The sequence below is a fragment of the Phallusia mammillata genome, chromosome 8 (assembly GCF_965637545.1).
Source record: "Phallusia mammillata chromosome 8, kaPhaMamm4.hap1.1, whole genome shotgun sequence".
NCBI classification, from domain to species: Eukaryota; Metazoa; Chordata; class Ascidiacea; order Phlebobranchia; family Ascidiidae; genus Phallusia; species Phallusia mammillata.
The window spans coordinates 4,300,995-4,327,276 of NC_137259.1; the positions used below are offsets into that span (position 1 = coordinate 4,300,995).

General features: G+C 35.5%; 1 protein-coding gene, 1 long non-coding RNA gene and 1 pseudogene across 4 annotated transcripts; 2 read left to right on the forward strand and 1 right to left on the reverse strand.

Annotated features, from left to right (window-relative positions):
- The first annotated feature begins 2,045 nt into the window (after positions 1-2,045).
- Positions 2,046-3,145, forward strand: LOC145205298 (uncharacterized; annotated as a pseudogene). Its single transcript, XR_013853627.1, has 5 exons — positions 2,046-2,290; positions 2,398-2,558; positions 2,615-2,679; positions 2,767-2,876; positions 2,938-3,145. The product of XR_013853627.1 is annotated as an uncharacterized LOC145205298 (transcript).
- Positions 2,890-5,151, reverse strand: LOC145205299 (uncharacterized). Its single transcript, XR_013853628.1, has 2 exons — positions 3,977-5,151; positions 2,890-3,848 (listed from the first exon to the last, which is right to left on the reverse strand). It is a non-coding gene; the product is annotated as an uncharacterized LOC145205299 (long non-coding RNA).
- Positions 5,152-5,574: 423 nt separating this feature from the next.
- On the forward strand, positions 5,575-26,282 carry LOC145204989 (cilia- and flagella-associated protein 65-like). 2 transcript variants are annotated; one of them, XM_080077613.1, is made up of 41 exons: positions 5,575-5,739; positions 6,331-6,440; positions 6,980-7,042; positions 7,355-7,471; positions 7,680-7,788; positions 8,078-8,244; positions 8,414-8,610; positions 8,826-8,972; positions 9,472-9,584; positions 10,527-10,635; positions 10,708-10,823; positions 11,314-11,463; positions 11,832-11,980; positions 12,256-12,382; positions 12,840-12,972; positions 13,215-13,354; positions 13,696-13,833; positions 14,025-14,117; positions 14,276-14,425; positions 14,823-15,047; positions 15,540-15,710; positions 16,195-16,349; positions 16,748-16,887; positions 17,144-17,224; positions 17,645-17,783; positions 18,098-18,226; positions 18,293-18,408; positions 18,603-18,730; positions 19,107-19,217; positions 19,983-20,174; positions 20,618-20,779; positions 21,103-21,246; positions 21,644-21,760; positions 22,041-22,301; positions 22,921-23,156; positions 23,396-23,512; positions 23,902-24,124; positions 24,470-24,577; positions 24,928-25,040; positions 25,185-25,337; positions 26,076-26,282. In XM_080077613.1, the coding sequence occupies exons 1-41, from the start codon at positions 5,659-5,661 to the stop codon at positions 26,173-26,175; spliced, it is 5,730 nt and encodes a 1,909-aa protein (XP_079933739.1). In that variant the 5' UTR covers positions 5,575-5,658; the 3' UTR covers positions 26,176-26,282. The 2 variants fall into 2 exon arrangements, with proteins under 2 accessions (XP_079933739.1, XP_079933740.1); XM_080077614.1 differs by having other exon boundaries at positions 8,417-8,610.

Below are 26,282 nucleotides of genomic sequence, written 5' to 3' on the forward strand. Positions count from 1 at the left end.
TATTCACGAACTGTTTCGTAATGTTAAGGTGGCAGCAATTCGAATTGTATTCGAATAAAGCGTGTCAAGTATTAGTATTCATGAATAGTTGACCAAAAAACAACAACGTGTAATTCGAATAAACCACAAGCATGTATTCGTATTCATGAATACTTCGTACTTTTTGAGATGAAGCAATCTGAATTGTATTCGAATTAATAGTTGTAATTATATTTGTATTCACGAATTGTTCAGTTGTTGTAAGAAGCAAACAATTCGAATAACATTCGAATGCACCGATTCGGATATTTGTAGTTGCGGAAAATAAAAGAAATAAAATGCCCCGAAACTTAAAAGGTATTCGATCAAAAAGTAACATGGGTTTATGAATTGCAAATTTATTGGTAAAAATGTAAACCAACGAGCTTTTTTGCCACATTAGCTTGACTGATTTAAGTCTCCGTTATATAAATTTCACCAAATTTACATGAAATGTTTGCTTTATGAACACGCTACACCTGTCATGTGCTGAGAACAACCCAATGTTGCAAGCTTTGTAACACAATTCCATTTATGTAACGTCACAATTAAACTTCTATATGTCATTGTTTCGTAACATAAACAAAAACTTGTCAAATCAGGTCACATTCACTGCCAATTTGAATTGTATTCGAATCTATTATGCAAAAATATGTAGCAAAATATTCTCGACTGTTTCTAGTCTGGAGGTGATCGACAATTCGAATTGTATTCGTAAAAATGAAGTCATATATTCGATTTTACGTATCTTACGTTGCCAAAGGTTGACAACAATTCGAATTGTATTCGTAAAAATGTAGTCATCTATTCGATTTTGCGAATTGTTACGTAGCCACAGGCTGACAACAATTCGAATGGTATTCGTACAAATGTAGTCATGTATTCGATTTTACGAATTGTTACTTTGCCAAAGGCCGACAATTGTATTCGTAAAAAATATCGTGTATTCGCATTTGCAAATTCTTAGATTGGCAAAAACCTACAACAATTCGAATTGTATTCGAATAAATTTACTCAAGTTTTTGTATTCATGAATTGTCGGTTCAAAAGTTAACTTCAACTATTCGAATTGTATTCATGCACTATCGAACGAAAGCCAAAATCATTCGAATACAGCACGAAGGTGGCAAAACCTGTATTCGAATACGAATGGCCCCATGTCCGCCTCCTACTACAGAAGATTGGTTGGAAATTGAAAAAGACTTTGATCAGTTATGGCAATGCTCAAATTGCATTGGAGCAATTGACGGAAAACACATTAGAATAAAGGCTCCTCCGAACAGTGGTAGCGAATTTTTTAACTACAAGGGATTTTTCTCCATTGTGCTTCTCGCAATTTGTGATGCACATTATCGTTTCATTCTTGTGGACATAGGAGGGGTATATTCAGCAATTCCAGAATAGGAAAAAAATTTGATGAAGACTCTTTACAAATTCCTAGCCCTAATAGCTTGCCGGGATCTAACACACATGTTCCCTATTATTTGGCTGCTGATGATGCCTTTCCATTAAAGGTTGGGATAATCAAGCCATACCCAGGGCGTCACCTCAGTCAGGACAATCGGATTTTAATTATCGACTTAGTCGTGGAAGAAGAGTTGTAGAGAATGCTTTTGGTATACTTGCTGTACGATTTCAAGTATTCTATAAAATGCTAAATTGTGATCCAGAAGTGGCCCAAAGTATTGTACAGGCATGTGTGGTTCTTCATAATTTGTCCATGTCTGTCAGCATCCCATATTTATGGGGACCAATTTGATGGTAATGGAAACATAGTAAATGGCAACTGGAGAAAAACTATTCCTTCAACTGTAAATATGGCTTCACTTGGACATATTGGATCACATTTTTATTCTAGAAATGCAGGTTTTTATAGGGATGAGTTAAAAAAATATTTTTTAAAAGATAGAGCAGTTTCATGGCAGTGGGGTGTGTAATGTTTACATATAGGTATTAGTTTATGGCATTTTTTCATTTGCTTGTTTTGTTGGTTCAATTGTTTTTACCGTTTGCTTGTTTTATTGGTTTATTTGTTTACCAGTAAATTAACTGATTTTGTAACAGTTAATATTTCATTGTTTTAAGTGATTAACCTCCAGGAACAAGTTTTTAGTATCATGGATATTGAACAAAGTTTTAATACAAAGCTTATTGACCTTGTGTGATGTGTCACAAGCAAACTTAATTTACAACCCAAGTCATCCAGACCATAAGAATAGAAACAAAACAGATTGTGCATGGAGAAATATTGCTCAGGAGTTGAACTCTACAGGTAAGCATGAGTTTTGTTACAAAACTAAATTAATGAAACTAAGGGTAACTATTCTTTTTATGTTCTGTAATTTCAAATTAACTTGCTTTATTGACTGTAATTTCCAGTTGACCAGTGTCAGAAGCGCTGGCGTAGACTAAGAACAGCATATGGAAAAAAAACACAAAAAGAATACAGAAGCTCCAAGTGGCTCTGGTACTTTTCCACAAGAGAGGTGGCCATATTACCAGCAACTATCTTTTTTGGAAGGCTATATTAAGCATACAGAGTACGTAGATGGTACATTATAACATCAGGCAAATATTAATCTTTTTGTTTGCATAGAACTGTAGACAACTTTGCTGATACCAGTGCCAGCAGTTCACCCCAGTCTGTCTTTGACAACCCAGGTCAGTAGGTGTGAGTTTTGCAGAGTAGTCATGTGGTTTATGTTTTGCTCATTATTTGAACATGATATTAAATATTTGTTTTTCAAGATGATTCCAGCAATGAAAATATTAGAGAAGAAAATGATCATACTTCTGAGATTCCCACACCAGTCAAAACTAGTTGTCAAAGAAAGAAATCAGACAAACAGAAAGTACAGGTACTCACAAACCCACAGTTTATTTTGTATTTATGAAAATAAGGACTATTTCATTTTACAGACAGAGATGCTAAATTTTCTACGGCAGAGCTCTAGTCATCTTGCAGAGCTGCAGGAAATAAAATTGGACCGTTTTTGACCATTTTGGCAAATTTGTGGTGGCACAATTAAGGGAAAAGCCTGCAGCAGTTATGGAAACCTACATGAAAGAAATAACAAATATACTATTTTCGGAGTGTACTCTTGAATTTAACATTGATGAACAGTGAACCTAAATTGATTGTTTTTGCTAATGTTATGTGTTGTTTTCAGTTCTTTTCAATAAATCTTGCATTGTTTTCATTCTATAAAAGATTGTTTAAAGCTACACGAAAATGAGGTGAACCATTCAGGCATGCGGCCAAAATACTGTGTGCGCATATATCCGCACGGGAGCGCCGCAGACTGTCCGGGATTTCCTCTGCCGTAGCCGCTTCTGTTTTTTTGTGTGCATCCGGCTTAAGACTACCAGTTTCAAATGGCAGTGCTACCTGGTAATTTTTGCGGTTCGGGGTTATTTGCATGGAGTTGGACAAGTCGTGTGTACACAGTTTTGCATACTCTCACCGTCCATAAATGTAACAAACGTGGCAATTTTCATTGTAAAAAACGATTTCTTACAAAAAGCCAATTTCGACACACGGTTGTGTTCTGACGTTGTTGAGATAAGAGTAACAAAAGTCGAAATAAATAATTTTAACATTAAAGCCAGTTCAACACCGACTTCATACGATTGCAACCCAAACGGATATTTTTCATGATGTACAAAACTGCCCAGTGTTTTAAAAAAACGATAAATCTAGTGAACGAAAAACTTATGACATAAAAGCAGTTTCTGAAAGGTAACTATAATACCTGACTTCGTACTTCTGCCATTTCAAAAGAAAAAAGCTAGAAATACAATGCAACATTTGCCTTCTGACTTCAATCCCTCTGCACAGAAATGCAACTTTAATTGCTTTAACAGTTGCCAACTGTATACATATTACAAGATTTTGACACATACATTCAAATTTCAAGATCTCTATTGTGAAAGGTTAAAAACACTTTGATCAACTCACCTCGGTTTGTTTCCATTAAGATAGTCAATTTGCTCCATGATAAAAAATATTTGTGCAAAACGTCTTAAAGGAATTCTGTATAAAACTAGATTTAGCTTTGGTTACTGCTTCACTCATTGAAATGCATGATGGCAGGTAAATGAACAACAAATGAAATCCAAGGATCTTCCAAATAAGATTAGCTCCGGCAATACATTAACATACACATAGTATGCATGAATGCACAAAAAACAATTTCCACAAACAGCTGTGGTTCAGTAGTATAAGGAGACCTCACTACCATGTTTTCTGTGTCAAATAACGGAAGCGATATCTGGTTCAGCCATCTGATCATGGCAGAAACCTGCTTACAAGTCAAACTGAAACAAACAAATTTAAATCAATCACACAAATAACATTGCATACAATAAACACAATACATAATATCATACTCACCACATTCTGAATGAGAAAAGATGTCAGATGGGTGAAATATATATATATTCAATGCATTCATTGACTGATTCCGTTACTTTAAACATGTAGTTCATACCCACCTCACATACAATTTGTTTTGGGATCAATATCTTCACCACCAACACAAAAATTTACTGGATTTTCGGTGTCCAACCTACTCTTTTATTTCATGTTATTCCGTATATTTTTGTAAATAAAGTGCTGTATATTTGGATATATTTGTTTCAGTATAAAAAGTACACTTTAGTCCTAGTCTTACCTCCGCTTGATTGAACATGAATCAATATTTATATTGAACAAATTGTTTTCAAATACATGACCTGAAATGGGTAACTGAAATTGATCAAAAAGAAATGGATGAAAATTCTATTTGCTCAAAAATAGACTGAAGGTTATTGTTGCTTACCTTATAAAAAACAATCTCTAATAATAATAAAATAAGTAAAGATAGGAAAAACATAATAAAACAGCAAATGAATAGTTTTCAGTATAAAAAGTATTGGTATGTTCTTACCACATACTATTGGAATTACATTGCTGCAAAACGTATCAATTATTCAAGGTGCGCAGCACACATTTGTTACATTTCTTAAGGCAATGTAAAATATCTTAATGTTTAAATTACTAAATTTGACATAAAAGCTGCTTAGTAAATCAAATAAAACATAATTTGTCCCAGTTATTTTAGTTGCACAACCTTGCAAAATTAACCTCGACCAAACAACACAAAAAAATCAGTTCGCGCGCTATTTTCTTTCCACCGCTCATTGGTTCTTTGATTTTCATGAAAGTACAAACTGATTTATTTTATTTTTTATTTCAAATTTTTTTTATCTGGTGAGAATTCTTGATAATCGTTGAAGATTTGTAAGCTTAATACGCAATTAAAACTTACCTCGTATTTGAACAAAGCCGTAATACATTGTATCTCTATTGTTTGCGTTGGTTTTAAAATGTGCTTCTAAAAGGTCCTTTAATTTATTAACTACGAAAATCCATAGCAACACTCGACTCTGTGTCTGTTCCGTTACTAAACTAAATGAAGTGTGTAAATCCAATAGTTTTAAAGAATTAATGAACGTTTAGTATTTTATGTTTAACTGAGTAGGTATTCTGTTTAAAAATATTTTGTTTTCAGCACTTGTAAGTCGGGAACTTGAGGTCAAGCAAAGCGTCAGTACGTTTAAAATGAAATAAATCAGGTTTAATTAAACTGTTCTTGCAATATGATTTCTGCACAACGGAGATCAGTTGATGTGGCATCCAGCAAAACCAAGCGCACTGGGGTGACTCAACCATTAATGAAAGTATGTACTTTGTTAAATACTCAAACAGACAATTTGTTATTTGAAATTTATTGCAATACTTGAATCTATATATGAAGACATGTATACATGAAGACAAGCATAAAGCCAAAACATAAGCAAACTGCAGACAGTCCACACTGTTTCGATCTATAAGTTCTCATCAGTGCAGCTGGTGACAAGAACCCGCTACTTCCAACAAACTGGAGTGCCATTAGGTGGCCAATCTTTTACCACCAGCTGCACTGTTCAAAACAGTTGCACTATGTGCAGCTTATGAATGTACATATGTATAAACGTTCTGTGTCTCTCCTTTATAATACCAACTACACTAGCATATAAACTGTTATTACACAGTTTCACAGTGTTGTCATGATCAGCTTTAGCTTAAAAGTCACAATAGTGTTTGTTGAAACTTTGAAAAACCTATGTACTCAATGACTTTGATCTTTTATTTATGAATGTTTAATACCATGTATTGTAAAACCCTATACAAACAAAATACTTAAAGAAGCAATGTTATCAGAGATTAAAAAAATTGTGTATTTTGGTTGTAAGAAGTCTATAATATTGATGTGATACTTTCATTTTTAGACTGAGGTATTTTCAAAACATGTAACTCCAGTACCTCCCAGTACATCAGCCATTCGGTATGAACCACTTTCAAGAAGAAGTCGTAAAACTGGAACGCTCTCCAATCAAAGGTAGATCTGTTTATAGTATAAATAGTTTGAGTTCCCCACTATCACAAGAACACAATAATGTTGCACTAAAGTTGTGTGGTGATTTTAACTTAACACATCATAATGTCAATTATAACTGAATTGAATGGTTTGTAAATAGCATATAAACGTAAATTGTATGTTACATGATAGTATACCTCTAAAAATGCTGATTTTGTGGAGATATTTTGTACAAACTATTCCTTTAATGGCAGTATATGATCTTCTAAACCAGAGCCTACTAAAAACATGCTTAGTAAATTGCAGTTATTACCAGAACCATCTGTAATTTTCAAGCATGCACATAATTCAGTTTCTTATCTTACTAGCTAACTGTCACATATGTTGAGGGATTCATTCATTATGTTTACTTTCCATTTTTTTAAATTTAGCACAAAATGAAATAATCACACATAAGCGTTAAATACCAAATGCAGATCATACACCCTGAAATCGAAAATGCCTTAAAATCCAGAATAACTTATAAATATACAATACATACATATGTTTTACGTTTGTAGGTCATCTGCAAGTTGCCATTCCTTATCACACAAAGATGCTGCTGCTAATGTCCCTCCTTTCAGGTGGGTGATGGTCATGTTTAACAACAACATTGTTTAAATGATGCCACTCTTTTCTAGCTGATACACAAAATGTTTGCATGTTGGCTTTAAGATTTTGAAACATTAACAAAACCCAGCAAAGCATCGTTAAAATCAGACAGTGGTTCTCCAAATGGGGTTAGCACCTGTTTAGACTCTTTAGTTTGCATAACACTCTTTCATAAAAAATTGTCTGCAAATCTTTGATGTTAAAACAGCAACCATTTCGCAGACTAACTTTATTCAGTAGTAGCTTCAATTAAATGCTGAATTATTATACTATTGCATTTTAAGATCTCTGGGACTAGAAGTAAAACCTGAGCAAGTTGTGTGGAAAGGTTGGGAACCTGGTGAGGAGTACACAAGAAATCTGACACTGAAGAATGTCCACGTTAAAACACAAAAAATTAAGTAAGAACTACAAATGCCTTTACCACAGTTGCATATAATGATTTGCATTTTGCATTTTTTTACATGGATTTTGCATTTTTTAATTAAATTTGGAATGTTGTATAAAACGTGACCTTGACTTTATCAAATGCATTTTCCCTTTGTAGTACCCAAGCATTTATAGACTTAATTTTTTTTTATTTTACTTTTTAATTTCTTTTAATTTTAGATACAAAGTTCCAGGATCACGATTCTTCAGTACACTGTTCCCACAAGTGATTGTTCTTAGTGCAGGAACTAGCTTTACTTTGCCTATTACATTCCGTCCACTTGAAAAAGTAAGTAAGACATAAAATTAAAAATAAATGAATCTCTCTATGTGTCGCTGCTTAACTGTCACGGGTACAAATGTGTAGAAGACAATTCCAATCAGATCTGCAAGCTGCATGCAATTAAAAGTACAAAAAAATAAAAATAAAAAATTTGGCAAATCCATGTACAGCTATAATGAACACCTGAAAAAAACATTTAAATCTCGTATTTGTATTTATAAAATTTGCATCTTTTTATGATCACTTTACTAACTTATTTTATGATTTGAAACTGATACTTTGTATTGCTGATTAGGAAAGGTACGATGACACAATTGAGTTCAGTACTGCATCTGGTACATTCAACATCTCTTTGCAAGCTTTGCTACCAGAAACCAACCTTCATTTACCAGACAGCATTCATTTTGGTCTTGTAGCGATCCATGACACTATGGAACTAAGCTTTGAAATGAAAAACATGAGGTTAGATGCCAAACAACAAGCAACCACAAAAGAACCTATAAATTAAAGCCATAAACTGCTGTTACTTAACATCCATAAAAATTCAGGCTCAAAATAAATGCTTTCAATTTAGCTGGTCAATAAACATGTCTTTGTTTTTTAACATTAACAACATTGTATTGTTTTGCAGCAGCGAGCTTGCAACTAAATTTTCCTGGCAAGTTTCTGAACCATTTGCCATCATTCCCACATCAGGTCTTCTTCAGCCAACTGCCTCCTGCTCACCTAAAGTAATATTCCGTCCAACCACTGCAAATGTCTTTGATGCGACTGCAGTATGTTCATTTGGCCAAAATATGGTGAAAACAGTAAAATTGGAAGGAATTGGTAAGTGCAGTATAAACAAGTACTTGAAAACTGTTCAAATAAGCATCAATGCTAATGTTTTTGTAAAGACACCCAACAATAACATGCAAAAACTGATCATTTTGAGGTCACCATGTCAAATTTATTTAATACATTTGGATACATTTTTTTAATTCTATTTAATAATAATCAAGTTTCTTTTTTAATTGTGTTTAAAAACAAACCATTTTGTGCAGGAAAGTATCCCCATATTTTGATAAGCACCAGCTCAAAATTGCCTGCCAACAACCGAAGTAACAATACAATGCCTGTTTTGAAGTTTAGTGATATTAATGTCCATCACCAGTCAGAGAAATTCATCACATTACATAATCTCTCCAATGGTAGGTTTTTTATACATATAACTTATAAGCAATTGCTGCAATGTATCAAACTGCTACCAAAGATTATTTATAATGTGAGGTGGACAGTTACTTTGCCTAACTAGGTCCTTTGAAAAAAAAGATAAATGTAATAGAGCTATAGACAAAGAAACAAAAGTTTGAGAGTATGTACTTTGCTTAACACTCAAACATACATTTTATAGTTTAACATTTAATGCAAAACTTGAATCTAAATGCACAAAAATTTTGTCCTTTTTATATTATACCTTTATTTGTCAAATGTAATAGAGGTATACAGAGAAACAATTTGAAAAAGTTTAAATCCACTAAATTTGTGTGTCAGAAAGTTATAAGTCGATGTATGTGAAACAGTTATGGGGTCCAAAAACAAACCACTCCAAATTCAAGATATTTTAAGTACACTTAAGATATTGCTCTTACACAAAGATTGTCGTGAAAGTGGCTATTGAAACAATCTGTTCATATTCTTACATTACAGTTAAGACGCCCTTCAAAGTTCAGCGAACATGTCAGACAATTCGATTGGATCATTCATTCTCATGTCCAATTACAAGTGGGGTTATAACTCCAATGGGGAATTTTAAACTTCCAGTAAGTAATACTTTGTGTAAGATTAGTGGTAACAAATAGGAGCCTTTTTATAGTGCTGCTACCACTTAATATTTATGTCTTTCATTTGAATATCAATGATTTTATGTTATCCTATATTTAAATTTGTGCATGCCATTAGTATAAGACTTTACATGTTGCAGTACTCTATTCAACCTGCTTAGCCATACTAACCTGAAAAATAAATATTTTGTTGAACGACTTTAAACTGTAACTAGTGTACCAAGAATAACTGTTTTCATTATTATTTGGCATTTTTTACACACAATGGACAACACAATTTGCCAGGTCTAGTAGTTTACTAATGATACAGGCTAGTGATGGGTACCCTGTTCTCAGTAACGATGGTATCGAACGATTTCAGTGGTATCGATACTCATACTTGGTATCGAAATATTTTGTCTCAGTTTTCAATACCAACGTGCGAGTACCGAAGGTCGATTTACACCATAAGAATACGGGCAACTTTATGCCAATATTTGCTTTGGACAGCACAAAATTGGAAAAAAGTTCCGCCAGTTTACGTATATCTTTTTCGCTATCATGTGGAGATTACATTTTTTGGCATGTGTGTGTGCACGCCTGTACCCCGACCATGGTAGATAAATTAGCCAATGATATACAACTAAGTACAACACTACACTTAAGTGCTCGGTATCGAAGGTATATACATGTGGTACTCATACTCGGTATCGAACTCGCTTCAAAATTGTCCCATCACTAGTGCAGGCTCAAATTCCACTGCCGCCCAGGTTTTTCTACCTTGCCAAATTGGAATGATCTGAAACTGCCAGTATTATACCTTTATTGGACCTAGTATACTGTGATTCATATATTAACGTTATGTGATCCTGAGTCTCGATGAAGGCTTAAAGTCTTATCCAACTCATTCATAATTGTTGACATATGCATAAATTCCTTCAGATTACATTCAACCCTCAGTCAGTGGGAAACACAAGTATTGAATACTTTGAGGTGAGCGCTGTGGGCAGTATCAGTAAATCATCTCTCAAATGCATTGGTTCCTCAACTGGTAAGTGTTAAAATTAAATCTATGTCTGATATGTATCAGGAAACTAATTACAAATTAAAAACATACTCTCAGGTCCCAACATACAGTTAAATGTTGGTGTAATAAACTTTGGAGTGGTCAAAGAGGGAAAAACTGTAACCAGGACTTTTCATATCACAAATGCCTCTGACTGTGAAGCTGTTTATCAGGTAAGGAATGGTTTGATTATGACTTAAAGCCTAAATCAGGGTTGAAAGTCAACATTGTAAAAGGATAAGTAATACCTGTTGTCAGAATATTTTTGTGAATATGTCAGTCTGATGATTCAATCCAAAAAACAAAACTATTTTAAGGAGACTTTTCAGAGATAAAATACAAGTATCGCATGTATTTATGAATGTATTTTGAGCAAAATAAAATAAAAACATGCAAGTCATATGCGCAGTAGAGGTTTTTTGTTGTTCATGCACATTACATAAAAATAAACCTTTTTATGAAATAAATTACTTTTTTAATTGGCTTAATGCATTTAAAATAATTAAATTAAATATGATACCAATATCAATATTAAGATATTTATTTTTTATTAGGCAATGTTTTAAAAAGATTCAGCACACATAACTAGTACAGTAATATATATTTAGTCACAAATTTTGTTGTAAGTGATGCACTCACTTGTATACTTGTTTGTTTGAACAGATTTTACTAGATGAGTTCAACAGCGTGTTCTGTGTCAACTGTAACAGTGGTTACCTGGCTCCTCGATCATCTCAAACTCACATTGTACATTTCACACCACCCCACTCGATCAACTATTACAGGAGAGTTACAATACTAGTTCATGAACAGGTGGGACACAGTTCTACAATGACCATGTTTAAGATTGTTTGGTAATGTTCTTTAATTTACAATCATAAGCTGTATTAATTTTTCAGCTAATAAACCTATCACATACAAAATATGTGCGAAAATGCTGGGATTAGGCTGTGATCATTGAAATTCATTACCGTTGCACTGGATAATTTTTTGCTTACAATTGATATTTTACATATTTTAGTCCTGTCCTGAGCTTTTAAAGTGGTAACAATGGACAAATGTTTTAAAATGACTTATTTACAATTTACAATAAACTTTGAACCAGTAGATTAATGTTAATAATAGAAGGGTGAACTAACACCCTTATAAAAGGGTAAACTATTATGTCTACTTTATCCTAGGAACCAGTTTTCATGGATTTCATTGGAACTTGCCACACTGAAGAATGCAAACCTCCTATGTTAAAGGAAGAACATTTGCACCAATATAGAATCCATGTTGAACGAGGTCTCAGTCATTATCCACCCGATATTTTGAACAGTCAACACAAGTAAGCATTAATTTTTACAAAATGTATAATAACAGAGTGGTTTATGCTCCCTTGCTGTCATGAACTGCTAATGAGCTGTATGTCTTTCTGCAAATCTGTTACTGTGGAAGTTTTACATGTGGTTGGTAACTTCGATTTTTTACAACCCACAAGGTTCCACCAGGTTGTGGCAATTTCTGTCAAGCTTTTTTACTCAGAGAAACACAAGATGCTTAGGAAGATTTTTGGTAGATTTGAACATAAGTTACCTTTTGGCAATAAATGTTTGTTACCAGGGAGGGAAAACTTGTTGAAGATGAAGATGGGTGCCTGATGCTTCCCACTGATAAGCGTGATATTTCAACTGAACATCAGTCAGCCATGGATGAATACTTTGATGATGGACACAATACGGAAATTACAGTAAGCAGTGTTGTGAAAATTGTACAGGGGGCTTTTAAATATTTATTTGTCATATACATACATTAAACCACACTTACGGTAATCTGGGCCCTGTTTGGACCCCAAAAAATGTCCGGATAAGGTGAAGTTTTTGATTAACTGATGTCCATTAGTTCCAGTCTTGTCCTATTTTAAGTCATTTGTATCTTGAGTTTTGTCTGAATCAGGTGAAGATCCCGATTAACCGAATCCAATTAAACCGAGGTTATAACAAATTACTACCACCCCTAGGATTTTTAATTACATAGGGATCATAAAAATGTGGCTTATCACTTAGTTGGTAATCACATAATCCACTTAATAGCACACTTTGTGAAACTGGTTATGTGACTACCTGGCCTGTATTTCATGCCATTTTCTTGACAATTGAAACTTATACACACTGCAATATGTTATATCGTCCTAATTTGTATTGCAGCATTATCCTCCTCATGTATCACTTGATCAAGCTTCAGTATGGATAGGTCAGGTGGAGTTCCACACATCTTGTCATGTGACTGTGCAACTGACCAACCACACAAGAGGAAAAATAACAGCAATGTGGATTGATGGTAAGTAACATTTTTTTCCACAAATGTATCCGAGTTTCACCTGCCAATGTGATATCACAAATCTTTAAAAAGCCAAGCGATATAAAAAGTTTTGTGAATTATTTGGATTTTATTTTTAGTCGGAAGTTAGTCTGTTGTTTAATTTAAAAAATGATTTAAATGAAACTGAAAAATAGTGTTGCACATAGTTCCTTAAAACTTATTTCGAATTATGTATTTGACATGGTATGATAACTTTTCAGATCCAGCTGGAGTTTTTGAAGTTCATCCATCAAGTTGTGATGTTCCTCCACTCAAATCGACAGAGTTCCGAATTATCTTTAAACCTGATGCTCCAAACCAGTTTTTTGGGAAGGAACTGGAATGCTATGCTTTTTACAAGGTAGTCTTATCTAAAATACAATCCTTTAGTAAACTAGTTACTTTGTTTTTTGTTATTCTTTGTCGCTACACACCATTTCCACTGATCTTCAAGCTGTTGTGCAAAGTGTTTACTTATAGCCTCAAATGGACTTAAAGCTTAAATTGCAAAAATACGTACAAAATTTACATTAGTTGATGAAACATTACTTTCACTTCCTTTTTTTGCCATGGGTTCAAATTTCATACATTATTATATTATACTAGCCCATAACATAACTCAATTAAACGTTAGTAATACTTGTGTTTGTTGGCTGTAATACCTTTATAGGTTAATATACTCTTAATGTTTTGCATGTTTAGAGTATGAGAGATTACAGGCTGGTTGAAGGTGGAACTGTCGCCGTTCCATGGCTGCTTACCGTTGATGTTTCCGCTCACACTTTTGTTGGCAACATGGAGACTTTTCTTCCACAAACTTCTCTTAGTACACAAACGATGGTAAAAGCCTGATGTGTGTGACTGATCCAAACCATTATCATCTGAAAATTGCCTGATTCGCAGGCAATAGTTTGTTACTTTTGTACATAATATAATTTTTGCCCATGAAAAACAGATATAAACAGAAAAATGTTTGAAAAAATAATAATTAGAAAGAAATATATATTGCAGTAAAGACAACTTTTTTGCAGACTTTTCCTGCTGTGGCATCGAGTCAGAACTCTTACAAAACAATTTTGCTGGAAAACAAAGGAGACACGCCTGTTCTTTATCAGTTTGTCAAGGTAACGCATATTTTTAAATTGTACAGTGTAACTATGATTTATTTTACTGAGTGAAAAAAATCAACTTAACTCAAAAGTTTCGAATCATTATGTTTCGAATTTGAGATTCTTATCCCCAATCAACAAACAGCCAATAGGTTTTATTTTTCTACTTGCAGACTCAGAACGATGGGTTTACAGTGAAACAACACCAAGGTCTGATGAAGTCAAGATTTCACATCAGTGCAATCAGACTCACACCAAAAAAGGTTGCAACCTATCATGGCTCTGTCACACTGAGATTAAACGACAACACAAAAAATGATAAGGTTGGTCTTCTCATAACAATTTAATGCTCCCAGGACAGTTTTGTTTAGCGGAATGTGGAGAGAATCATCGATACTTAAAAATTGAAGTATTGCTTTTGCTTGAAAAATGTAAATCTTGACCTTTTCTTTTCGACACTTAAAATTGCCTTGCCCTAAGATAACTTTTTCTCTTAAACTTTTGCTTCTTTAAAGATTGAAGTCTATTGGATACAAAAGCAGTTGTAGCCATTTGCTGAAATGGTTTTGTGTTTTAAAAAAATGTCTAAAAAACGTTACATGGTATGCAAACCCTACCACATTAACGGCCAACTGAATTACTATCTGCTTTTTTGGTTAGAGATTTATAACAATTGGTAATGCAGTACCATATTTTTTTGGAATACGCTTTGTCGTACAGACCATTACACTGGTTGGAACTGGTGAACAGCCCGAATTGTTGCTTAGCAACAAGGGAGAGATGTTTTTTCGGCCAACATGCGTTTCGACGACCAACGAACGTGATTACGAGGTTCAAAACATTGGCAGAATTCCTCTGAAATTCAAATGGCATTTTCCCGGACAAATTTCGAAATACCTGTCCGTTTCTCCTATCGAGGGTGTGATTCATCCTAACGAAATACAGGTATGATAGTGTAGTATACACGTCGGTTTGTAACGGAAGTAGAAAAACATTCTTGGCGACATTTGTCATTATTAATTAATTACTGTACACTTGTACAATCGAATTAGCTTACAAAAAAATTATTTACTTTAACGGCTAACGTAGCTCTCGTTTAAATAATATGCACGCTGCAAAACGCTTTTCCAGTTGGATGGAATTAATTCGATCATAGTAAATACACTTTGTTGGTAAATGATACCCCTCAATCCCATACATTTCTTTGTGCTTTTTCTAATCACTTGCCTCGTATAGTTTAATGACAATTTGAGCGTAGTTATGCTTAAAATACAAAAAGTTTATTGCAAGTTTCAGGTGCCTTATTTTGCTACTCTGTAGAAGAATTACTAGTTTTTATACTGTAGGCCTACACTTAGCAGTTGGAAATCTGCATTTGGTCTTATTTCTATTATTTTAGTCTACCTAATTTGTATGTATGTTATTTTGTGTTTCTAGAGCCACACTTGGACGTTCACACCGGGTGCGGTGAAAAAATATGTTTTTAAACCTGTATGCCTAACCTGGCACTATCACGGGGAAAGTCCTCAATCCGACACCTACAGAAGTGCAGATGCCAAATTATTTGCTGTACGTGGAGTGGCTGAAGGATTTGAAGGCGATATCAAGGTAATGTTGGATTTGTAAATGCCTTTGTAGTTTGATGGATGCTATGCATGTTAAAACTGAAGTCTCACATGCTTACACCAAAAAAATTAAAACCTAGCTAATACATGTAAATTCTATACCCACACAAGATGGCCTTATGCGTATTTTTTGTTATTTTTTAGCTTTTTGTTCTGGAACAAATATGCATTAAACCTTTTTTAATTTCTGATTGGACTGTCGATGGGCTTACCAAGGAGCCTGTGTAGCTCGGTTGGCAAGGCCGAGTCCCAGAAAGACACCTGTCGTGGGTTCGAATCCCACCACATGCAAATCAAGTCTGTGCCTTGCCGTTTAGGAATGCTTGTGAGACCGAATTTATTCAATTGGCCTGGCGTGCTAAGGTTTATGTATGAGTATGTCGTGATCGCTGGTGTGCATGAACGCTTCAGGTTTCATCCCATTTACGAATGTATGTTAATCTCAGCTATTTTGTGTTACATTTCAGGCTGAACGTTGCAACATTGACTTCGGGTGCGTCATCACCGGTTCCAATTCGTCACAACCGCTTCTGCTTTTCAACAACTCAGAATGTGATCTTCATTTCCGTCTGTCAGTGGAACAGAGTATTAACAGTCAATACGGCGAGGATCCCGACGAAAAGTAAGCTACTTCTAATGTGAAAAGTGCTGTTTATAATTATATCGTTTACTATCACCCCATTTAGTTTCCAAAGCAAATCTTAAAGAAGCTCTTGACAGTTTTACGTTTCATCAGCTGGTCGAAACAGGTTTATTGGGGCATGTCTTTTTATTCTGTTACTCCCAACAAACTGGAGTGCCGTAGGGTGGCTAGCTCATGCGCCACATCTCTTGTCACCATCTGCACTGATCGGCCACATATAGGTCGAAACAGTGCGCACTGTCTGGAGCTTTAATAGATATTGGCTCGATGCTTTATATCGGATTCCTAAATACTTTAATATTTTACTGATCCAAATGAAAAAACAAATCATTTGTAAAACCAAATCATTGTACTCGAATTGTGTTACGATTTTACAGCGAGCCAATTGGCTTAAAGCTCAACCAATGGGAGGCCGTCCTTCCTGCCCGATCAAAAGTGATCATTTCAGCCACAGCTCATCCATATAGACGAGTCCTTTATACTTGGTCGTTGTATTATGAACTCCTGAATACAGCAGGTAAGAAAAATTGAAGGTTCCAACTAAAAGCAAACTGTACCATGGAGCAGGAGCGTACGCCCAAACGGGAACAGTTTAATTGCTTAAAGTAAAGTTGACTGGATAAATTATGGCGTATTTTTGCTCGTAAGACGTTTTTAATGCAGTATGAAAACATTTCTGTTACACAGATGTCATGTTGAAATGATAAAACACACAGGAAATATTTACCATTTATTTACATTTTTTGTTTTCATGAAATTTGCTTTTAATTCAGGTGAACCCATCAACAAAAACTGTCGCGTCTTGTTATCAGAATTGAGTGCCGAAGGAGTTTACCCCACATTGTCCATTATAGGTTTGTCATCCTAACTATTCTTAACATGTAAAAGCCACCATCATGTACTTTTAAATTTAATATGTCGCTAACCATAAATCAACGCCACCTTAAACATTGTTTTGTCGAACTATAAACACAGTTTTGTCGAAGTATACTATGCCTTCAAATTAAATAAGCTATTGCTGCCAGGCATACCGTATTGACAATTATTGCTTTTCCGGCATATTCTTATCCTAAACAACCGACGATTTTCTAACTTTCTTGTGTTCGTGCTTTTTTGGCTTAAAGGACATGTATATTCTGGGTAAATGCTAATTAAGACATAGGTAAAAATTAATTAACCAATTGTCAGAAAAAGAGCGTTTCATTCGAAAAAAGCATGACTATTGTAAACACTCCTTTGCAAGACATGTTTGATTAAAATTTTCTCTTCAACAGACGCACGTCCATCAGGCAGTGGCAGCAGTATAAGCAAAACTCAACTGTGGCGATGGTTTTCTCTTGAACATTTCAATACTTGTCTCGACTCTGATCCATCCACAGCTGAACTCGTTTACTCCGTGAATACCAGACACAGGTATACGGGACTTGAAATTGCATCGCATGTCAACAGTTGTGTAACAAAAAAATGTTTCATTTCGTGTGTGAGTACAAATATATAAATATAACCACTTACTTTGTATGTTTTGAACTTTATCCCTAACCATTGCATTGGACCAATGTAAAGTAAAATCTACTGTTTGTTTGTTTTATTTTTATCCTCGATGGGTATTTGGAAACGCCGTATTGCGTTACGAGTCCGACATTGTAGATGTACCGTGTTCAAAAACTGTTGTTTATAGTTCCGCAAGGTACTTCACAAAACTTGTTTTAACTTATGCTTTGTTTCAGTACGTCGCGTCGACCCAGTGTCTTCACAAAGTCGATCATGGACTTCAACTTCGGTGCAGCTTCGATCGATTCTGAACCTTGTTTTGTCAGCATGATGGTGAAAAATACAGGACTTGTAGAAACTAAATGGTAAATCCAATTTACTTGAATTTTTACTTTATGGCTAGTTTTAACCAAAAATGCAACGTTTTCTAGGGCCTTTCTGTTTCCGAAAGACATGGAACTTGAAATTGACTATTGGGCTGAAACTGGAGCGTTCGATCCCGATGAGCTGCATGAACTTCATATTCAGGACAACAAATTGTTCACAGGTAAACGGATAGGCACATGTAGATTATGGTTATACGAAGGGCCGAAACTTGGAAAGGCGCCTTTTTATTTACATGCAATCTACTTATCTTATATAGCAGCACTAAATGAACTGGCCAGTTTTGGCCTTTCTACATATCTGTTAGGGTACTGATACTTAGTTGACTTAGTCTTAACCGTTCTATGTTTCTTGCAGTGAAACCAAGTCGTGGCGTTCTAAAACCTGGAGAAAGTCGCACAATCTTATTCAGTTACAAACACGATGTTGCTGGCACACACAGACTGCCGGTCTTGTTCAAGATTGAAAACGGAAAAGAAGTCTTGGTAAATTTGGCTTTGTGATATTTCAGATTAATTTTGATATGTAAAACTTGATAAAATGTGACAAACACAACGGACAGTTTGGTAATCATGAACTGTCCAAATCCTTAAGGAATAAGATACAAATTAATTTATTAAATAATGTCAATTAAATAAAACTAAACCATACCTTCCTTGTGGGCGACATATTTTGTCAAAATCATCTTTTTATATGTCGACCATTCCATGCAGTTTTAAATGTAAATCTAAAACGAATATTATGCTATAATTTATTCAATCAAATTAACTTTCTGTTCAGAAAAAAATTAAACTAAGTGGGGATTTAAACTTACGGGTGTGGCTCCCTTGTTTGGTATATCAACCTATTTTATCATTGCAGTTGAATTTCATCGGTGTGACCGTTCACCTCAACCGTCGATACCTTCACTTCCCTGGCACAAAACACACATTTACTCCTGTTCCAATCGGAGGGCCAACTCCACCGAAACAGGTATATATATGTGTCGTATCGTTGCATTTTATCGAGTTGCAAAATTGACCAACACAGACATTTTGGTCGTATGTCGACCAATGTTGGTGAAAGGACTTTTCAACTAAGCACAATAAGCATGGTTACGTAATCAAAAAATGGGGTAGAGTTACTAACAACATACTTCACGGCAGACCCAAGTTTGGCTAAATTTCGCAAGCTGGCGCAAAGAGCTTAATTAATTTAGCAGCTAAAGAGGAGGTAGGGTTGGGAAGAACGTTTTTGAAAATTGACAATAGGAACTAAGTCAAAGTTGGTTTAATTGATGTTAATACAACGTTTAACAATAGTACCATAACGTTTAAATAGGTATTTGTGCTCTTTGCGCCACCTATCGAAATTTAGCTAAATGTGGGTCTGCCGTGAGGTATGGTGTTGGTAGCAAAAAGGGCACCACAGACAATGTTTATTTTTCAGTGTCGGTATTTAAATATGTCTTTTTTTTCAAATGCTTAAACTTGCCCGTTAAGGTTTGAGATGGGTGCCTACAGTGCCCACATTAAGAACCTCTTAACTTGATTCAAAAAGTAACTATAAGACACCTTGTGTATTAAAAACATACTGTTGCGAACTTTTAAACAATTGCTGTCATTGCAATAGGTGCATTTTCCAACCAAATATTTTCCGAAAATTACGTTTTGACCTTTATTTAAGCTTTAGGGCTTTAAACATATTTTACTGTATTGTACTGGAATCTTTTTACTAATGTTTTATTTGTTAATGCAGCTGTATGAGATGTACAATGGAGGATGTATGTCAGTTATATACGAGGTGGCCATGGACCCATTGCGTGAACTACAAGAGGAAAACTACACTCATCCTGTGTTGACCTGTCTTAACCCCAGAGGGGAAATCCCACCCGGTACTTCCGCCAACCTGGAATGGATTTTCTCCCCACTTGAGAGCAAATCGTATATTGTAAGATTTTTTTTTGTTTTAACAGAGGGCTGTGTTAATTCTTCGAGTCAGCATTGTTTTTGGCTCAATGTCAGTTCCGTCTGTTGAACCCCGTATGAAGTCAAAGGCTTCAAACAAAATATGATAAAAATCCCCCAAGAACCTAAACATCAATTTGCTAAGTCTTATGGTGTCCGGTAACATATGACTTTATTTTGAACTTTATAAACAATGGTTTTAGGTATAATTACCAAATATATTTAAAGACATAACTGCTTGTACATTGACTCAAGAAATCTTTCGCCATTCGATCCTTTCATTCCTTTTGTGTAGTTATTTCCCACTGAGAATGCTTTAATAGCGAATATATTCGTCTGAAATAAGAAAATTAACAGATCTTAACACATGTTAACAACTCTAATCGTAAAGATGCGTCAACTAAATCCTACATCGTAAAAACGTAGGTTGACATCCCAATCCATATTGTCGGTGGAGAAACAGCCTTAATCACGTTCAAGGGAATTGGATATGACGGCAGAGCGATGGGTTCTACGATGCCGATGCTCGACCAACCAGCTGAGTTCACATCGGTACCGAGCACACAGAAAGTACCAGTACCCGGCCAGGTAACAGTCATTGAGATGGGTATGTTTGGACATTAATCTCGTGTTAAGACCCATTAGAACATGCTAATTTGGATGTTTTCTGATTTTAAACTTTGTAAGTGATATGACCAACACGACTGCTTTAGCCTGTGCAAACAAGGGATACATCTGTGATTGTTGAAACGTCTGCTGTAAGAAATATCCCTTTATGCAAGCTCCCTGGCCAGTTTTGTTTTAAAACATACTGCTTTTCAAGCCCGTGTATGGTTCTGAGTGACGACTAGCTGGTGCTACAAAACTCGTTATTTATAGACAAAACCTGTAAAACGAACTTTTTTACACAGATCATGTTCTTATCTGAGGAGCGTGTCAGTTTCGGGAATGTCCCCTTGTTCAGTCGTTCACGTCACGTGATATTCTTATGCAACAAGTCTCTCGACCGCCCTCTGTCGTATTCCTGGCACGCTGCATCAGAACTTGTAAACGAGGTAACAAAAAATTATTATCTGGCTTCTTTATTATTGTTTTTTTATGTTTTAACAGTGTCTAAATTAAATGACATTTGGATAGATTGTACCTCATATAGCATGGTGATTTTGGCAGTGGGTTTGAAAATAACAGCGTCAAACTCACATGTGGGTATCTCATAAAAAACATGTATTTCCTCAATAAAATACATAGCAGTGGCAATATATGCTAAGGCAGCCTTTGTTTAAGACAAAAAATACAGAAAACAACAAAATCGTTTAAGTTCTCAATGTCTTTTAGTAATGATATTGCTGAAGCCACTTAGAAAATAATGAACTATTCAAAACCTATTCGACCATAGTGACTTTTATATGCAAACGTTATTTACCTGTTATATGTTTTAATCCCTTTTAACAGGTGCTACGAGTTGAACCAGTTAAAGGTCATTTGGCACCAGGCGAACGAACGATGACACGAATTATGTTCTGTGCTGTGGGCCAACCTTCCTTCTACGATCTCGATCTTATATGCGAGGTAACTTGTAAAACAAATTGCTGTCATATTACATTAGCAAACAGACTTTGTCAAAGATATTTGATTAGAAAAGGTACAAAGCGTTTGTTAGATAGCCTTCATTATTATTTTATACTTATTCCAATTTTATTTTCTGCGGTATAATCGACTTTTTTCACTTTATTGGATTAACTGGCAAAAAACGGTAATTTGCCCTTAAAATAGTTGTGTTTACAAACAGGTGTTAATTGTGCAACAAAAATACATTGCTTGTTTTACAAAAATACAATCTGATAATAAGGTTGTCGATGAAATCAAAATGGCCGAATATCGCTCTGAACTTGAAGCGTGGGAAGCAGAGCGTGACCGACAAGCTCAGGAGTTCCACATCACTGACGATGACGTACCCGATGACGTCAGCAAGCATGACGCGTTTGACGTTCATTCGGGCCCGTCTAAGTTCAGCATGACGTCACCGCGGCGTAACTTGGAAAATGTTTTAAACAAGAAAACAACACCGACAAGATTGACTGAGAGCGTGGTTTCAAAGCATTCGATGAAGGTGGGTTATAGGACCAGTGGTGGGATTCAGCCGGTTCGCACCGGTTCTATAGAACCATCTCACGAAATTTTATGAGATCAGCGAACCAGTTAGCATTACTGGTTACTGTCAGTGGACTTTTTGCAACAGAACCGGCTGAAAAATGACTTTTGTGATAGAACCGGCTGACAAAAAATTTGAAACCTATCACTGGATAGGACTGTTTTGCCGACGAGCGAAACCTCCCCAAAATCCACAACCCACAGTTGTAACTCGGGCCTGACTTTATTTGGCATCATATTTGTCGCGGTTTTCACCGACTTTTCGGGCTGATTCGGGTTTCGTTTTGTACAAAAAAATAGGTTTCGGGTTTAGGCTAAAATTTAAGGTGAGGCCATTAATTTAAACTTCGGACCCATTTAATTAATTTTTTTGACTGAAATTTTGGAAGACTTTATTTGGTTGGAACAACGTATCATCAAAATTCTATAAAAGATACATTTGTTAGGTAAAAATACCGAAAATGTACTGCGAATGAAATATCTTTAACCAGAATGTTTATTTTTTTAAAGCAGTACTTTTATATCCACTTTTAAAAAGCATAATTCTTACGAAAAATCGTTTTCGGTTTATCCACTAGTCGGAACACAAGACATTCCAAACGCTTCCACCAATCCGCTTTGAGGATCCCGTCAAGTTTCCTAGCAACCGTTCACGACTCTTACGTCAGGAGGAGGCGGGTGCCAAAAATGAGTGGGTTCAGCCCCAGGCCCCAAAACCCTTCGTCAGCCATCTTGGGGTAACAGCAAGGACCCATGATATTTCGGAATTTCGAAGCAATTTCCCGAAACAAAGCAAATCGCATTTTGTGGACAGGTTTGTTGCAATATTTCCAAAATTACCTCAAACTTCTGTTGACCAATTAAAATTATAAGGTATGCGAAAGATAGGAGACAAAACTGTATATTTTTAACGTCTCTTGCAAATTCGAAAACTTGTCTTTTGTGGGTGTTTCAGTTCCTAGTTTCTAATCTAAATGTACGTTTTGCCACACATTTAAATTTTGTTTTGGTATATACTACGTAGAGATACAATATTGTTATGATTGCGTTCAGAAACCTGCAAGTTGCATACCCAGTGTTGGCGCGTCCACCAGACAGCCAATATCCATTGACAACCTGCAACGAAGGAGAAAAGGACGTTGTCATTTCGGTGCTAGGCAACGTTCTGAGGTGGGTTCCTTTAGTCGACTTCACGAAACCAACAACAGTTTTTATTAGCTGGATCAATCGTTTCAAACCTGCGCTCAAGTTTTTTTATGTTATATGTTTTACCTTAAGCAAGAGTACAGTTAATGCAGAAATTCTTACGTTTTTTTTCTGATATACGTTTTATATTAAGATGGTAGTTTAACCAACTTGAAAATTGTTGGACAAAATGTAATTAGTTTTATTACTAACTGTAAGTGTTTAAAAGGGCATCCCGAAAAACGTTAGAAGGTTTACTTGAGTATTATGTAGTAAAGCATTAATAAAACATAAAGGTTTAATACATCATGTTGGAAAAATAGTGTTTTTAAAACATCTCATAACTATACAAAAAGCAACAAAAACTTGTTAAGGGGTTTGTTGGACGACCCAACCTTCCATGATGACGTAAAGGACATTACGTCACAACCTACGCCATACTTCGGTCAACTTGCGAGAGAGGAAGAATTAGAAGAAGATTTGGATGGAGATTTGAAAAGAGCATCACTGGAGGAGGAAGTTGCCGACGCCCAGGATTCAAGCGATGCTAAACAGGATGTGACCAACGAGGATGCAGGGATAGTGGATGACACTAAGGTTGGTGCACGACATTTTTTGGTTTTTAACCTCAGTATAACAGAACAGAGCCTCAAAACGTAACGTTAGCTGTCATGTTTTTTTGTGTTCTTCGTTTTGTTAAGAGTTCTTGACTTGAAACCAGTTCAAGCTGTTTAAAACTGTACTAAGCTTTTGCTCATGGAAAGGCAAGATTAGAACCCATAACATTGCGAGTACAAGGCGGTTACGCTAACCACTCGGCCACCTTGGTTAAGCTAATTAACGTGCTTATCGCAAAGCCTAAAGCTTTAACAGATATTGTTTATTCACATCAATTTGCGATTACCCAACTTTTTTATGTCTGTGTCATGGTTATATTTGCAGCCACCGGAAACTGCTGATGGACATGAAGAGAAAAAAGATGAATGTTCCTCTGCAGGTCAAGCTTCCTCCAACAAATTCATGGACGAAATACTTCGTCAAGAGGGCAGCGTAAGTGGAGAAAACTTTTTACTAAAGTTGCGATTAGAAATCAACTTTATTGACCGAGATTTTGACTGGTAACACCAAGCATTCCACAGCGAGAGCGTTAACTTGACATACAAAGCCGTAGAAGTAAAGAAACCGCCACAAATACACCAAAATTCAATTCAGTAAACACGAACATATATACATACGGCCTGATTTCACAACATATGTCGCACATTGCGCATAAATTACTAAGTTTGCTTCAACGAAAACTTTGCCCATGAGTCATACATTGGCTTGTTACAAATTATTTCACACAATCTAGTTGAAAAATAAATACGCAATATCCATGTTAAGTTGGCTTTCTGTTCCAGAGTCGTCCTTCGTCATGCGGAACGGCTCGCTCACCACGTGACCGACTGGGACGTTCCGCCACAACGGCTATGTCATCCACACAGAAAAGAACGATGGAGCAAGAGATCAAAAGGTGCTCATAAAACACATTATTTTTTGCATGTTTTTGTAAAAATATTTTTTTTTACTTTTTTTCCAAAATCATTTCAAATTTCGTCTTCAAAAAATAAATTAGCATGAAGTGTTAGTATGTAAATTGAAATAATTTTTATACCAGAACACCGGAGTTCGGGGCACTGTTGGAAGACGTACTGTCCTCAACTATCACCAATATTATGGAAGAAGCTCTGAGAGGTGACGTCATACTTACAGCCCGTCCAAGAGCCGTTGCTCTACCGCCATCTCGCGGTGGTGACGGAACCGACAAAGGGTAAGCAATACAAAATGATACGGTTTTTAGATACTTTTTTGTAGGTGTACAACCAGGCTAAGAATTAACTATAATTCGGAGGTGTGTTATAATCTATTGAATTCAGCTATAGCCAGTCTTGCCATACCGTCCTTATTTCTAAGATTTGTCCTTGTTTTGAAGGGCTATGTCTTAGAAAAGTTCATTGTCCTTATTTCTAGGAAATGTCCTTATTTTTGACTTAAGTCCTTCTTTTGTCTTATTTTCAACAATTACTGGTCAAATCCCTGCTACAAGTAGAAGTGAACCTAGACCCGGCCTGTTGTGAGATGCACTTAGTATTTTCTACGGACAAGGGGTTGCTGGAACAGATTGTTTCTGGCCAAAATATTGCAAATATTATCTCATGGCTTGTATAAATGCAAAGATTTGTTCAAAAACGTTTGTTTCGTTTCGCATAAAAAAATAATTTTTCGGTTGTCCTTATTTTTGGTTTCAAGTCGATGGCAACCCTGGTTATAGTAGACAAACGTTCGGCCTTACGAAGTAAAAAATTCCAAAAACATTTAATTGTTGGCCACCAGCACTAAACTGTTTGGTACAGTTGCTTGCCAAAAAAATGTTCCGGAAAAGCAGCATAAAAACCTTATCAAATTTGTTGTTTAACCTTACGTTTCGAGTTGTTTCCGAAAATCAAATTAACAAAACTAATACTACAGCGTTTTTACAAAACTGTTTTAAATCCTTCACATATTTTAGACCTTCGCCCAAGCCAAGTTTGCGTAGAAGTGCGCTACATAGCGGAAGTCAGAGGAATCGGCCTTCCAGAAGTTCAATTTCGTCTGTTTCTCAAAAATAAAAATATTCGCTAGTTTGCTGTGACAACATTTTTGTATGTTTTTCTATGCGCCAATGTTCAATAGATAAACATGTATATTTGATACTGAATAAACGATAACAAATAAA